At 39.4% G+C, this 16,461-nt stretch overlaps 1 protein-coding gene across 1 annotated transcript; it reads right to left on the reverse strand.

The window, feature by feature from the left end:
• Nucleotides 1-185: 185 nt before the first annotated feature.
• On the reverse strand, nt 186-16,188 carry faah2b (fatty acid amide hydrolase 2b). The gene is given in 11 exon segments (XM_059522158.1): nt 186-901; nt 1,111-1,299; nt 2,878-2,986; nt 3,129-3,238; nt 12,743-12,870; nt 12,941-13,076; nt 13,177-13,296; nt 13,470-13,679; nt 14,164-14,300; nt 14,390-14,472; nt 16,006-16,188. Coding segments are annotated over 11 exon segments (1,581 nt in total). The 3' UTR covers nt 186-725.
• Nucleotides 16,189-16,461: the final 273 nt, after the last annotated feature.

A 16,461-nucleotide genomic window follows, 5' to 3' on the forward strand; every position in this document is an offset into this window, starting at 1 on the left:
GTTAGTTGTTATTTTTGCATTTTATTTTTGTGCAAGATTTTAATGACATGGGTGGCGATGTATAATTTCTGAAACAAGTAATCTTTGGTACAATACATTTAAGTGGAAAAGTGATTCCAGCTGAATGTTTAGACAGTAAAGTTTAATTTAAGACTTATTCTACAAATTGTTTACACCTACACCTTAACTCAAAGGTATTTGGAAGGTTTTTTTTTTGTTTGTTTAGCAAACCTGTTACACGGTGTCCTTTTGTTTGGCTAAAATCAGGTAGTATTTGTTAATAAATCTGCTTGTATAGATTTGCTAAAATTATTACACTATTTTGCAAGTCATGTCTAAATATTACCTAAAAAAGGCCATAGCTTTTTAACCACTTATTTGTTTTAAAGGGATAGTACACCCAAAAACAAGTTCTGCCATCATTTACACACACTCATGTTGATCCAAATCTCTGAGAATTACTTTCTTCAGTGAAACTATAAAATATTTTTTGAGAAATGTTTCAATGGACACCACAACTGTTTGACTACCAGCATTCTACAAAATATCTTTGGTATTTCATAGAAGAACATCTTATAAAAGGTATGAAACGATTTGAGTGCATGATATTTTTTTGGGTGCCTGTTGCTTTAAATCAACTGGATGAAGCAGTCTTGGTTGAGATTGTCTATTTACATGTTATGTCATGCCAATAGTTCCAGCATTTCCTCCAGTGTCTTCAGTGCTTAAGCCATTCCAGGATCGACCCAGCCTCCAAAAGCCTTCTCCAGGTAGAGACCCACAGCCAAAGGCAGATGGTCTTGAAGCTTCCCAGCCACCACCTGAACGCCCAAAGGCAATCGCTCCTTACTCAATCCCAGTGGACACTGGGTCACTGGCAGGCCTAAGATGTTCAGGATCCCTGTAGAAATTAGTGGAATGGTTTTCAAATATATTGTTGTTTTCTTTGCTCCATCTACTACTGTTAGACACATTTGTTATTAATTAGCCTTGCTGCAACTTTACTGGTTTTAAAATTAAACATCTATTAAAAGTCTATTTTTGTTTGACCACTCTTATAATGTGTCCTGATATTTTTAGTAACTTCTCTTCTGCTTAAGCAATTGCTACCTGTGTAAGCGAAGTTGTATGGAGTAAAAAGGGGATGGTGGTGTTTGGGTGCGAGTAGAGGATGAGAGGGGTACAGCAGCACTCCATCTGTCCCCAGCAGATCCCCCATCTCTTTCTGCAGTTCTTCCTTTTGTTTTAGGATGAATTGAGATGGCCTAGAGCTGTGAGATCTCTCCATCAAAGCCAAACCTGAAATCAGCCACAAGAAAAAAACATGTCAAGCATTAAGTCTCGTCCAGGTTGATGTTTCGAAAGACATTTTAAGGACAAGAACAGAACAATAACTCTGAGCAACCACAGTTAAAAAAATGAGTGTTTCCCCAAAATTATACAGTATATACATAAGTTTTAAAGTCAGAATTATTAAGTAAGAACTAAAACCATTTAAAAAAAGTTAGTTACTTGAAATAAAATATTAACTGAAAAAGAGTAAAATATCAAAACCGTTACATTATTCTTAGCATTTCATATTTTTATTTAGTTAAATTTACAGGTGCATCTCAATAAAGTTGAAGTTTTTGGTTCTTTTAACAAAAACCCAACAATTCACTATTTCAGCAAATTAGAATACGCAGACATGCCAAGGTTTCCTGAGCCTTCAAAATGGTCTCTCAGTTTGGTTTACTAGGCTTCACAATCATGGGGAAGACTGCTGATCTGACAGTTGTCCAGAAGACAATCATTGACACCCTTCACAAGGAGGGTAAGCCACAAACATTCATTGCCAAAGAAGCTGGCTGTTCACAGAGTGCTGTATCCAAGCATGTTAACAGAAAGTTGAGTGGAAGGAAAAGTGTGGAAGAAAAAGAACCACAACCAACCGAGAGAACCACAGTTTTATGAGGATTGACAAGCAAATTGATAAAAAAATTTCAGTGAACTTCACAAGTAATGGACTGGGGCTGGGGTCAAGGCATCAAGAGCCTCCACACACAGAAGTGTCAAGGAATTTGCTGAACCACAGACAACGTCAGAGGCGTCTTACCAGGGTTAAGGAGAAGAAGAACTGGACTGTTGCCCAGTGGTCCAAAGTCCTCTTTTCAGATGAGAGCGAAAAGCACCAAAAGTTGGTTAAATAACCATGGTGTTGGTGTGCTTGACGGGCCAGCAAACTCACCAGACCAGGACCCCAGAGAGAATCTGTGGGCTATTGTCAAGAGGAAGATGAGAAACAAGAGACTAAAAGTGCAGATGAGCTGAAGGCCACTGTCAAAGAAACCTGGGCTTCCATACCACCTCAGCAGTGCCACAAACTGATCACCTCCATGCCATGACGAATTGAGTACTACCAAGCCTACCAAGTATTGAGTACGTGTACAGTACATGAACATACTTTCCAGAAGGCCAACAATTCACTAAAAAAATTTTTTATTGGTCTTATGAAGTATTAGAATTTGTTGAGATTTTGTGGGTTTTTATTAAATGTGAGCCAAAATAATCACAATTAAAAGAATCAAAGCCTTAAACTACTTCAGTCTGTGTGCATTGAATTTATTTAATACACGAGTTTCACAATTTGAGTTGAATTACTGAAATTAACTTTTCCATGACATTGTAATTTATTGAGATGCACCTTTAATGTACTAAAATAATTAAAACCTAAAATAAAATAAAAAAACTGTACAAAAATAAAAATGACAAAAATGCACTATGAAATTACTAAAACTTAAATTAAATTAAACACTAGAAGTAAAAGCTAATTCAAAATAATGATAAAAAATTATAGTAGTATCTCGAGACACTAAAATAATAGTGGTTTGAGTTTACCAATAGCAGCCACAGTGTGTTCAGATCTCCCAAAAATCCTCTTTATCAGCTCCCAAAAAGGCCACACAGAGCCTCCATCTGCCATTAGCTCAACAAAAGGCTCTGGAGGCTGGAAAAAACACAAACACACACTCAAACTTGCTCTTCTCTGAGTGTACCATTATTGTTGTTATAAGCACTTGTTGCTACAACATTTTGTTACAACCTTTAATAAATTGAATGTCAAGGCAACTTCAGGTGGCTTACTACACCTTGCCATCTTTGTCAGGTAAAGCCAAGAATGTGTCCCAGATCTGAAAAGAGTATTTAAGTTGAGGAAAACTAACTTCCTTAACTGTAACTCCCAGATCTGCCTCTAAGCGTGCAGACACCTGTGATCAGAAACAAAATATAAATAAAAAATTAACTTTTCAAATAAAGTACTTTGCATGTGTAACCCAGACTAATTCAGTATTATAAAATATATTTTTGTAAATGAATGGGTTCACAAAAACGTAAATAATTAAAGATTGGTGATGTCAACAAACCTTTTTCGTTGAATAAATTATGTGGGAAAAATAATTTGTAATATTTAGGGTTATTGGTTCAGCCAATCAGAATACTGTTGATGTGATCCGCCCACAGAGCAGATGCGCGAGACCGGAGAGTGGAGAAGTCTGAGAGAAATTCGTCTAGTTTAGTCATAAAGAAAATTGAGAAATAATTGAGTAAAACTATAAAAATAGTCTTTACATCTCTTCAGGATTGTTAAAAGAGGACGATATTGAGTGGATTCTGTAGTTGTTTTACTCCTGTGACGATCGATGGGTTAATTACATCGTCGTATTGCTGGAAAGTGAATATCTGGATGTGGTGAGTTCATTTATGTGTGTATGCTGAATTTAATGTTTAAATAAGAAACACAACACTACTTTTGTGAGAAAAACAGAAGTTTATTTCATTTGTTATGTTCATAAGATTTATGTTGTATTTTTGGAGTATTTTTATTTATTGTACAATTTCATTGTGCTGAGTGAGTTCAGTCATTTTCACTTGGAGTCAAATTGCTTCACGTGCATGTCTCGTGCGCGTGCCTGAAAAGAGAAATGTTTATTAGCAATGTAATATTGTAAAAGGTACAATATTGTAAAACACTGATTACTTTTATTTGTATGGTTAAATGTTAATTTACTCTGATGATGAGATACTTACCTTATGTGATGCCATTGTTGACTAAATGCGGTGGTGCATTTCTGGCCTTTTGAACAGGTCAGGTTTTTTTTCTGAGTGGAGTTGATTCTCATGGATGGCGAGCCAACCTAATCGGATACTGGACGAAAAAAAGAAGAAAATTCATCTTAAAGGACCAAGAGAGTATCTTGATTTCATATTTTGTTTTTCCCTGCTCAAGGTAAAACTTTTCCTGCACAGAGACTGTTTTTTCCTTCTCCATACGGGACTGAGAACTGAGATATCTAATAGAAAAGACTGATATCAGTGATTGAGTATTTGGAAATTGAACCTATCGTCGACGTGAGCGTGATATTACAAAATTGTGGTTGAGTCTGAACAGGTTTTGTCAATTTGCTGTTGGGTACATTATTAATGTATTTCTAGTGTAAAACTGACAGTGATTTGTTCAGTGACTTATTCTATTTCTTTTCATTGAATTTAAGTGATTCACTTCTAATTGTTTATTTATTTTATTTTATTGTGTTTACTTTAAAAGGGGAAAGGCCTGTGTGTTCAAACAAACATTTATAAAAGTTATATACTTACCTTAACAGTGGTGTCCTGTCATCCCTCAGCAATAACTCTCCATCTCCGTAGTCGAACATAACAATCTTCTGATCTCCTAATTGGTTCATAAAGTGAAGTCCAAATTTATAAGTAATAACCCGTTACATAACATTGGCGAGCCAGCCAGGAGATGGCGATGTGTTGCTGAGGACAGGCAGCTGAAATTTAAACCCATTTTAGTGCTCAGACAAATCAACCAGTTCACTGTCAAAATGGATGTAATTGATCAAGAAGGTATCAAAATCCCAAATGCTGTAATAGTTAGTGGGGTAACTGGAACAACAGAGGATGACGAACTGATAAAACTTCTGCAAGAACATGGTTCTATTGATAGGTCAGTGAAAATTCAGGACCCTGAATCTGAGTTTTATCATGACTTAATTATTGAGTTTGACAGTGGCAGTGCTTTACAGTCGTTAGAGCCCATGCTGCCATTTACTTACCAGCTAACCAGTGATCCAAATGTCACTTACATAGTCAGATCATTATCTAGTGTTTACACCCGACAATTGGGGGGTAGTGCTACTAGATCTTACCTCAAAGGGTTAAAAGAAATTGCAAAACTCAGTGGGGCAAATTTTGAAGTGATGCTAAGTGAAATGCTGACAGAAATGAGTTCTGTGGTTCTCCCAGCAAGCACTACATCTGAAGCTGCTGACAAAGACCCGATTAGACTATCTGGTCAAGAACCGCTTGAAGGCAAAGCAACTCCATTCACCGCTCAGCCTTACAAAGGAGGAACCCAGCAGACCCAACCTGCTGCTTCTTACGTGGCTGACACCTCAGTTCTTACCTCTCCCACAATACTTAACCCACCTGAAGTCCAGAGGTTGGTTGTTGAACACGTGGTGAGGAATGGAGAAGCTATTACTCAGGTGCACGCGCCTATGCGACTCAGATTATTTTCTGGGAGAAAACCTAGACCTGCCAATGAAACGGATTATGACTCATGGCGTTCTAGTGTTGATCTTGTTCTGAAAGATCCTGCAATATCTGATCTTCATACGTCAAGAAAGATCCTGGACAGTCTTTTGTCTCCAGCTGCTGATGTTATTAAACACTTGAGCCCTGATTCTTCTCCAGCAGCTTACCTGCAGTTACTGGATTCTGCTTTCGGCACAGTAGAAGACGGTGACGAGCTCTTTGCTAGATTTATGAATACCTTGCAGGATGCAGGGGAGAGACCTTCAGCTTACCTGTCTAGGCTTCAGGCAGCCTTGGGTGTAACAATTAAGCGTAGTGGTGTTTCACCCAGTGAAGCAGACCGGCATCTCTTGAAGCAGTTCTGCCGGGGCTGCTGGGATGATGGCTTGATTACTGATCTGCGACTGGCACAAAAACGTGATGATCCTCCACCCTTTGCACAGTTGTTGTTGATGCTACGGACTGAGGAAGATAAACATGCTGCAAAAACCATGCGTATGAAACAACATCTAGGTGGTACTAAGCAGCGCGCACTGATGCATACCCAAAGAACCTGGGTGTCTGATGAAACTGACCCAACTTCATCCACCAATGTGCTGTCGTTGGCTACAGAAGCTAAAGAGCTAAGAAAACAGATAGCGACTCTCCAGAGCCAACTAGCAAAACTTACCTCTAAAGCTGATGCCCCAAAGAAATCTTCATCGCAAGCAGTGGATCGGAAAACTTTTTCCACAGAGAAAAGATCAAGCAAACAGAGTGCTGTAGCCACAATACCTGTGAATCATAAACAAACTGACAAACCCAGGCCGTGGTATTGCTTTAAATGTGGGGAGGATGGCCACATTGCCTCCTCCTGTGAGTCAGAGTCCAACCCAACCCTGGTGGCTGAAAAGCGGAAACTTTTGAGGGAGAAACAATCCCAGTGGGAAATTCAAAACAACATCACAAAAGGCACTTTAAACTAGAATCAGTTCCTGTTGTGGGACAACCAGGGACTGAAATATTGAACTGTCCCCTTCAAACCAAAGTTTCCACACAAAACCATTGCTCCAAGATGAACATTTCCAGATTGCCCAAGGGTTTGATTGGCGAAAAATGTATAGCACAAGTTACTATTTCAGGGCAGGAATGCAATTGTTTGATAGACACTGGCTCACAAGTTACCACTATTCCTTTGTCTTTTTATGAGCAATGTCTTTCAGAATATCCTATCAATTCCCTCTCTGATTTGTTGGAGGTTGAAGGTGCGAATGGTCTTTCTGTACCCTACATTGGGTACATAGAATTGATTGTGACCTTCCCGGCAGACTTCATTGGTACAAGTGTTGATGTACCCACCGTTGCTTTGGTGGTTCCAGATCCAAAGTCCCACACCATGCCTTTAGTCCTGATTGGGACAAATACTTTGGACACCCTTTATGAGGAACACTTGAAAGTGAGTTCTACCACATTCCAACCTTCATTGTTTGGCTACAGGTCTGTTCTGAATACCCTCAGATTGCGGCATGAATATGGCACAACTGGTGTTCTCGGTCATGTTGGGTTGAGGGGTAGGGTGCCTGAAGTCATGGCTGCTGGCCAAACTGTCGTTTTAGAAGGGATTGCCCATGTGAGTGGAGTTTCAACTGATAAGTGGGTTGTAGTGGAACACCCCTCCATATCTTCCCTACCTGGAGGAGTTGTTGTAAAAAACTGCTTACTTACCCTTCCTTCTAAGAAATCCTGCCATCTTCCTGTAGTTCTTACAAATGAAACCGATCATGACATCACTATCCCGCAGAGGTGTGTTATTGCAGAAATCCATGCGTTGGAGTCGGTACTTTCTTCTGACAGTGCTGTGTCTAAGTTAGCTTCTCAAAGTAATGAGCACACGGCGGTCAAAGAGGAAATGTTCACTTTGAATTTTGGTGATTCTCCACTATCACAGGAGTGGAAGGACCGAATCACCAAAAAGCTATGTGAGATGCCAGAAGTCTTTGCTCAACACAATCTGGACTTTGGACATACACAGAAAGTGAAACATTCCATCAAATTACATGATGAGACCCCGTTTAAACATCGCGCTAGACCAATCCATCCACGAGACCTTGGAGCAGTAAGAAAACACCTTCAGGAGCTTTTGTCAAGCGGAGTCATACGTGAGTCGGAATCCCCTTTCTCATCGCCAATAGTGGTGGTCAGGAAGAAAAATGGCGATGTACGACTCTGTATAGATTATCGGAAGTTAAATCTTCAAACAGTCAAGGACGCTTATGCCTTACCGAACCTTGAAGAAACATTTTCAGCTTTAAATGGTTCGAAGTGGTTTACTGTTTTAGACTTGAAATCTGGGTATTACCAGATTGAAGTTGCAGAAGTGGACAAGCCCAAAACTGCTTTTGTGTGTCCGTTGGGGTTTTGGGAATTTAATCAGATGCCACAGGGGGTAACCAATGCACCAAGCACTTTCCAAAGGCTGATGGAAAAGTGTATGGGAGACATCAATCTAAAAGAAGTGCTTGTGTTTTTGGATGACTTGATTGTGTTCTCCAAAACCCTAGAGGAACAAGAGAGGCGGCTGCTGCAAGTCTTAGCTCGCCTGAAGGAATACGGGCTCAAACTTTCGCCAGAGAAGTGCCGTTTTTTCCAGACTTCTGTCAGATACTTAGGGCATGTGGTATCCGAGCGTGGGGTGGAAACGGATCCTGAAAAGATTGAGGCTATAAAAACCTGGCCATGTCCAAGAAACCTTAAGGAGTTAAGGTCGTTTCTTGGTTTTTCAGGCTACTATCGTAGGTTTATTAAAGCCTACTCACAAATAGTAAAACCCCTGAATGACCTGACTTCTGGTTATCCACCACTGAGGAAAAGTTGTAAGAAGGCTGATAAAGAACGTCAGTATTACGATCCCAAAGAGCCTTTTGGTGGTCGTTGGACGACTGCTTGCCAAGAAGCATTCAAGACCCTCATTGAAAAGCTTTCCACCGCTCCTGTCTTGGGTTTTGCGGACCCCAAACTTCCTTATGTTGTTCATACAGATGCCAGCACCACAGGACTGGGGGCTGCACTGTACCAAGAGCAGGATGGGAAACAACGTGTGATTTCATTTGCCAGCAGAGGTTTATCGCGAAGCGAGTCCCGTTACCCAGCTCATAAACTTGAGTTTCTTGCCCTTAAATGGGCTGTAACGGAGAAGTTTCATGACTATCTTTATGGCAGCACATTTACTGCCGTAACAGATAGTAACCCATTGACTTATCTTCTGACAACCGCTAAGCTTGATGCTACTAGCTACCGGTGGCTCGCTGCACTTTCCACATTCTCATTTAAGCTGCAGTACCGGGCTGGTAAACAAAACATTGATGCAGACAGCTTGTCAAGGCGACCACACAAAGAGCAGTCAGAGGATCAATTGTCGTCAAAAGAGTATGAGAGGATCCAGAAGTTTGTGCAGTACCATACAACGGGTGCTGAAACCTTACAGAGTACTGATAATGATGCAATCAGAGCCATCTGCGATAAACATTTTATCCAACAGGCTGATGATTCTGGTGTTACCTTGGTTGAGTCCCTTGCGTTTCATCCTGAAGCAGTGCCTGAGTGTTTTGAGCAAGAAAATAACTTAAGTGGGTTACCTGCTTTACCTGATTTGACGAAGGGAGAATTAATAGAAAAGCAGAGATCTGATCCAATCATTCATGAGGTGATAATGTGTCTGGAATCAGGTGAAAAACCTCCACCTGCATTAAGGAAGGAATATCCAGATTTTCCCTTTTACTTACGAGAATGGGACCGTCTTGAGTTGATGGACGGAGTTCTGTATAGGCGGCGACGAGATGGGGACTCTGTCAGTCATCAATTGGTTTTGCCAGAAGATCTCAGAAGTTTTGCTATGAGCAGTTTGCATGATCAAATGGGTCATATGGGAATGGAAAGGACGCTGGATCTGGTCCGCTCCAGATTCTATTGGCCAAGGATGGGAGCTGAAGTAGAGCAAAAAGTTAAGACCTGCAATCGTTGTGTCCGCAGGAAAACTTTGCCACAAAAAAGTGCACCTTTGGTAAACATCCAAGCCACAAGACCCTTACAGCTTGTCTGTATGGATTTTCTTTCTCTTGAACCAGACAAGAGCAACACTCGTGATATCTTGGTGATTACTGATTTTTTTACCAAGTATGCTGTGGCTGTACCAACACCAAATCAAAGAGCAAGAACCGTTGCAAAGTGCCTATGGGATCAATTCATTGTGCATTACGGTTTCCCTGAGAGGTTACATAGTGACCAAGGACGAGACTTTGAGTCACATACCATCAAGGAACTTTGTGCAATTGCTGGGATCCAAAAAATCAGAACAACACCATATCATCCTAGGGGGAATCCTGTGGAACGATTTAACCGGACTTTGTTAAACATGCTCGGAACATTGGAAGAAAAGGATAAAAGCCATTGGAAGGATTTTGTTAAACCTTTGGTCCATGCATATAATTGCACCAAGCATGAAGCCACAGGATTTTCCCCGTATGAACTGATGTTTGGCCGTCAACCTCGGTTGCCACTTGATATTGCTTTGGGATTACCTGGTAAAGACAGTTCACAAGTATCTCATTCACAGTATGTTCAACATCTTAAGTCTCACTTAAAAGAGAGTTATGAGGTTGCTTCACGAAATGCACAGAAAATTGCTGAAAAGAACAAAATTCGATTTGACAAAAATGTGACCAATTCTTCTTTGGAAGTTGGAGATCGTGTGTTAGTCAGGAATGTCCGTATCCGCGGGAAGCACAAGTTAGCAGACAGATGGGAATCTGAAGTCTACGTCGTTGTGAAACGCGTTTCTGACTTACCAGTTTACACGGTTCGTCCAGAGACAAAGGATGGTCCGCTTCGCACTCTTCATAGAGATCTTTTGCTTCCTTGCGGGTTCCTACCTGTTTCTGAAACCTTAGAACCAGCTGTGAGTAAACCTACCACAAGGCGCAGGACTCGGCTGAATCCTGATTCACAAGGCCCTGATGGTCTGGATTCTGCTCTCGAGACAGATGATGAAATTCCTGATCCTGTACAAAGTATATATCCAGTCAATGAAACAAGGTTTACTACTGTTCATAAAGTTCTTAAGCCGAACAATCTGAAGGAAGATTCTCCTAATCTTGAGGTTGTCCATTCATCCTCAGCAGATGATGCAGCTATGAAGGTTCAGAGTAGTGACTCACCTGTAGATGTTCAAGAGCAAGCTTCACCTACTGGAGCTGTAGGGGAACACTTACCTGTTGAAGTTCCAGTGGAATACTTACCTGATGTTGCGGAATATGTAGAGGCAAGTCATTTACCTGATGTAACACCAGTTAATGACCAAGTAAATGCTGAAGATGAATGTAGTGGACACAACCAGAGTTCCGATGTGGAGAAAAATAAGCATTCAGGAGACTTACCCAGACGATCGGTTCGACGAAGAGAGAGGTAAAATACTTACCTATCCACAGCTTGGAAACCCCTTGATACATGTAGTGCAGTCCTTGTTTCAAGGGTTAAACACTGCTTTCGCTAATGCATTGAGCGGCACTGAAAGTCTGAATAGTTTAGCTGAGATATCCTCAATACAGGATGTATAAAATGTGAGTCACTCTTTATTGTGTCACGGGACGTGCACAGTTAGGAGGGGAGGATGTAACCCAGACTAATTCAGTATTATAAAATATATTTTTGTAAATGAATGGGTTCACAAAAACGTAAATAATTAAAGATTGGTGATGTCAACAAACCTTTTTCGTTGAATAAATTATGTGGGAAAAATAATTTGTAATATTTAGGGTTATTGGTTCAGCCAATCAGAATACTGTTGATGTGATCCGCCCACAGAGCAGATGCGCGAGACCGGAGAGTGGAGAAGTCTGAGAGAAATTCGTCTAGTTTAGTCATAAAGAAAATTGAGAAATAATTGAGTAAAACTATAAAAATAGTCTTTACATCTCTTCAGGATTGTTAAAAGAGGACGATATTGAGTGGATTCTGTAGTTGTTTTACTCCTGTGACGATCGATGGGTTAATTACATCGTCGTATTGCTGGAAAGTGAATATCTGGATGTGGTGAGTTCATTTATGTGTGTATGCTGAATTTAATGTTTAAATAAGAAACACAACACTACTTTTGTGAGAAAAACAGAAGTTTATTTCATTTGTTATGTTCATAAGATTTATGTTGTATTTTTGGAGTATTTTTATTTATTGTACAATTTCATTGTGCTGAGTGAGTTCAGTCATTTTCACTTGGAGTCAAATTGCTTCACGTGCATGTCTCGTGCGCGTGCCTGAAAAGAGAAATGTTTATTAGCAATGTAATATTGTAAAAGGTACAATATTGTAAAACACTGATTACTTTTATTTGTATGGTTAAATGTTAATTTACTCTGATGATGAGATACTTACCTTATGTGATGCCATTGTTGACTAAATGCGGTGGTGCATTTCTGGCCTTTTGAACAGGTCAGGTTTTTTTTCTGAGTGGAGTTGATTCTCATGGATGGCGAGCCAACCTAATCGGATACTGGACGAAAAAAAGAAGAAAATTCATCTTAAAGGACCAAGAGAGTATCTTGATTTCATATTTTGTTTTTCCCTGCTCAAGGTAAAACTTTTCCTGCACAGAGACTGTTTTTTCCTTCTCCATACGGGACTGAGAACTGAGATATCTAATAGAAAAGACTGATATCAGTGATTGAGTATTTGGAAATTGAACCTATCGTCGACGTGAGCGTGATATTACAAAATTGTGGTTGAGTCTGAACAGGTTTTGTCAATTTGCTGTTGGGTACATTATTAATGTATTTCTAGTGTAAAACTGACAGTGATTTGTTCAGTGACTTATTCTATTTCTTTTCATTGAATTTAAGTGATTCACTTCTAATTGTTTATTTATTTTATTTTATTGTGTTTACTTTAAAAGGGGAAAGGCCTGTGTGTTCAAACAAACATTTATAAAAGTTATATACTTACCTTAACAGTGGTGTCCTGTCATCCCTCAGCAATAACTCTCCATCTCCGTAGTCGAACATAACAATCTTCTGATCTCCTAATTGGTTCATAAAGTGAAGTCCAAATTTATAAGTAATAACCCGTTACACATGTATACAGCAATGCAACTGATTAGAGAAGCATTTGTGCATATTTATATTATGTATTATATGTTTTTCTCACCCTTTTTGAGCTTGAATGAGCTGGTTGTCTACTGGTGATGTCAGTGGAGATCCACCATCATCTACTACAGTGAAGAAACGTAACTTTTTCAGATCCACCTCTTCTGAGAGGGAGAGCCTAGAAAATATATACTTGGTGTCAAAACTGACTATTTGTGTTATCCGGTTTATATCTTTGTCAGATGTACTTGTCTACAGTGGGTCCAGCCATAATCTTCAGAAGAGGGAGTAGGTCTTCAGCGTAGCGACACATTGGACCAGAACCTGAGTAGTCATTTTGGAGACCCGTGCATGAAGGAAACTGACCGTCATTTGACACCACATCTGAAAGGTATTAAAACCCACTCTCTTAATGATATATACAGATTTTTTCCAGAAAGATTATTGTGTGTTTTTTCTGATTGTTCCTACAGCAAAAACATACCTTTTGAAGGTTTATGGCCAAATATCCCATTGAAAAAACATGGCATGCGGATACTTCCTCCAATATCAGAACCAATGCCTATCACAGATGCACCACCACCAATGATGCTTCCCTCTCCACCTACCGGAGAAAGAATTGGTGTTCATTACAATAATTTTGTCATCCTTTCAACATGTCATGTAAGCTTGAACATCAGTTCAAAATCATTCAAACAGTGACTGATGCAGTATCATTTTTGTACAGTCAATAAGGTTTATAAAAAGCTATTTTTCTGGGGGGTTTTTTAGCAAGACCTGAGCTTCCTCCACACATCCTCTCGAGGTCATAGGGGTTACTGGTGATCCCATAGAGGTGGTTGCTGGACTCCATCCACATGCAAAGCTCACTGGTGTTGGTGACTCCCAGAGGAATTGCTCCAGCTCTCTTCAACAGAGCCACAGGAGGAGCATCCACACTGGCGAGTACTTTACGGCGGGATTTCAACCCACCAGAATTGGGCATACCTGTTGCAGCAGTCAGATAACATGAATCAATATCATTTTTAGTATACTTTTCAGAAGCTTGTCTCTGTGAGTGAGCAGTAGAGGAGTGTGGGAAAAATGTATCCATCCTGGATCAACAAGCAGCCTTTACTAATCAAATTGAATGTCGCAATCTTTGTAAAACATATTTTAAGCAATATGCAAGGATTCTTGCGACAATGGCAGACTGATGACACATTATACAAAACTATTCATATAAATAATTATTACAATAAAGAAATACATAATTATGTGGATATTAAATATTTGAGTTGACATTGTTTTGTCATTTAACCAATATAAAGGTAAGATTATTTTTTAGAAGTAACATTATAACCTTTCAAATAAATGTTTTATGTCCATATTTTTAGTGAACGGTCATTTGATAAGCAGGGATGAATCTCAAAATTAACCTCTTTGGGTGATACTGATACATGCAAGGCAGAGAGCATTATGGGAAATGTACCCTGAAGAGAGAATGACTCTTTGACAGACAGAGGAACTCCCAGCAGAGGAAATCGGCTCCTCAGAACTTCCTCTCCTTCATTCTCCTCCTCTATTAGTTTATCCGCACGAGCGGCCTCATGAATGGCGAATGAGAACCTGAAAGAGAGGACAAGGTGCACTTCTAGTGAAATGTCCTGTACAGTCATGCATTGACATTGTTATACCTCACTAAAGCAAGTGCTCACCTGTCTTTGACCAAAGCATTGAGCAGTGGGTTCACCTCCTGTATCCTGTCAATATAGGCCTGCACAACCTCTTCACTAGTAACCTAAACTTACAAGTCAAATAGATTAATATTCAGTATTACAAAAGAGCATGGCAAAACACAGAATTAATGGTTCTTTTAGTCTAGTCCAGCCTGCAGTGGTGAATCTGTCAGTGTAGTGATGTTGTTTTAGGACTTATAATGCTTATAACGCTTTCCACGCTTATAGTCTAAAGTGCTATTGCTGGCTTTGGATATTACCATATTTTCCGGACTATAAGTCGCACTTTTTTTTTTATAGTTTGGCTGGTCCTGCGACTTATAGTCAGGTGCGACTTATTTATCAAAATTAATTTGACATGAACTAAGAGAAATTAACCATGAGAAAACATTACCGTCTACAGTCGCGAGAGGGCGCTCTATGCTGCTCAGTGCTCCTGTAGCCTATACTGAGCAGCATTGAGCGCCCCCTCGCGGATATAGACGGTAATGTTTTCTCTTGGTTCATGGTTCTAAATAAATGCGACTTATTGTCCAGTGTGACTTATATATGTTTTATTCCTCGTCACTTATTTTTGGACTTATGCGACTTATACTCAGGTGCGACTTATAGTCCGAAAAATACGGTAATCATTTTTAGTATGTTCGCCATAGGTTTCATATCTTATTTGAAAATTGTTCCTTGTTGGCATCTTTGGTTCCATGAAAATCTTTTAACATTTCCATTCCACAAAAGGTTCTTCATAATGGAAACAAATTATAGTTAGATTATTATTATATATAATTATTTTAAGAACTGTTTTCTGAAGGATTCTTTGGGGAACCCTAAATAGTTTTTCTATGGCATCGCTGAAAAAAATTAACCTTTTTGATCCTTTTGACTGTATATCATGTTGCTCCAAATCTATATGCTTTTTTTCTGTGGAATATAAACAAACTTGCTAATTTCAGTTTTGAAGATTTATTTTAATAATACATTTAAATATTATTTAATAAAATATGTTTTAAAAAATAAAATTTGTTATTTAGTAAGCAGAATATATATATAATTTTTTTTTCTTTCTTTTTTTCTCCACATGTAGGAGCTTTGGACGTAAGGTTATAGGCATTGAGCCATGATCTGCATTTATAGTGCCAGATCATTTGCACTTCATAGCCCTTTGTGACAATTGTCCATGATAAAGCTGAAAAGATAAACTAAGATTACTTAAGTCCAGTCAAGATATTTAATTTTAACCTTTGGAATAGAGACACTGTTACTGCAACAAGTTACATTTCATTTGGGGGCTGCCCTGTGATTCTTGATGCACGCTATAGCCACTGATGCCTGGCAAAATATAACCAGAGTGAAATTTGTGAAACAGCTTTTATTTAAATGTGCAAAAAGAACATAAAACACACAGGGTAGGCTACTCTTTATACAATATGATACAGTTATTGGTTATCTTTCATTCATTAATCCACTATAGACCAAGGCCAGCACCCAAAACTAACTCAATCACTCTCAATCACAACGACATAACACCTATATACTCATTTTAAATACAATCCCTAATGCTCAGGTGTGACAGAACTAATGCAAGTAAAAGCTCAAACCTCTCTTCTGCGTATCTTCTCAGCCAGTTGCACTGCAGAGAGAGTAAGCAGTGGGTTTTTGATTGGAGGGAGATGTTTTGGTTGCTTTGTGCCGGGTGAGACCAGCCTAAAGAGAGCCAGCAACAGCCTGGGCACGAGGACCAGCAGGAAGCGCTGCACACCCTCTCCGACTGTCAAAGCCATTGTGGCGAAAGCAAAAATCACATGGTAAGAAATGTAAAGCGCAGTGCACACATGCCACTCCCAAAGCAATTTATCTCTATAGATGCTGAACTTTGACCTCATTTATCTCCCACATAAGAATATAGTGCTATTCTTACAGTACAATACAGTACATATGCAGTCGCCACACTTATGTTTGTACACAGGTGTAGAAACAACACTAGGGTCAATAAGAGACAATGGGACGAGAAAGTTCATAGTAAATCCAAGTTAATACTTTGATCTAAGGAGGAT

The sequence above is a fragment of the Carassius carassius genome, chromosome 3 (genome assembly GCF_963082965.1).
Source record: "Carassius carassius chromosome 3, fCarCar2.1, whole genome shotgun sequence".
NCBI lineage: Eukaryota > Metazoa > Chordata > Actinopteri > Cypriniformes > Cyprinidae > Carassius > Carassius carassius.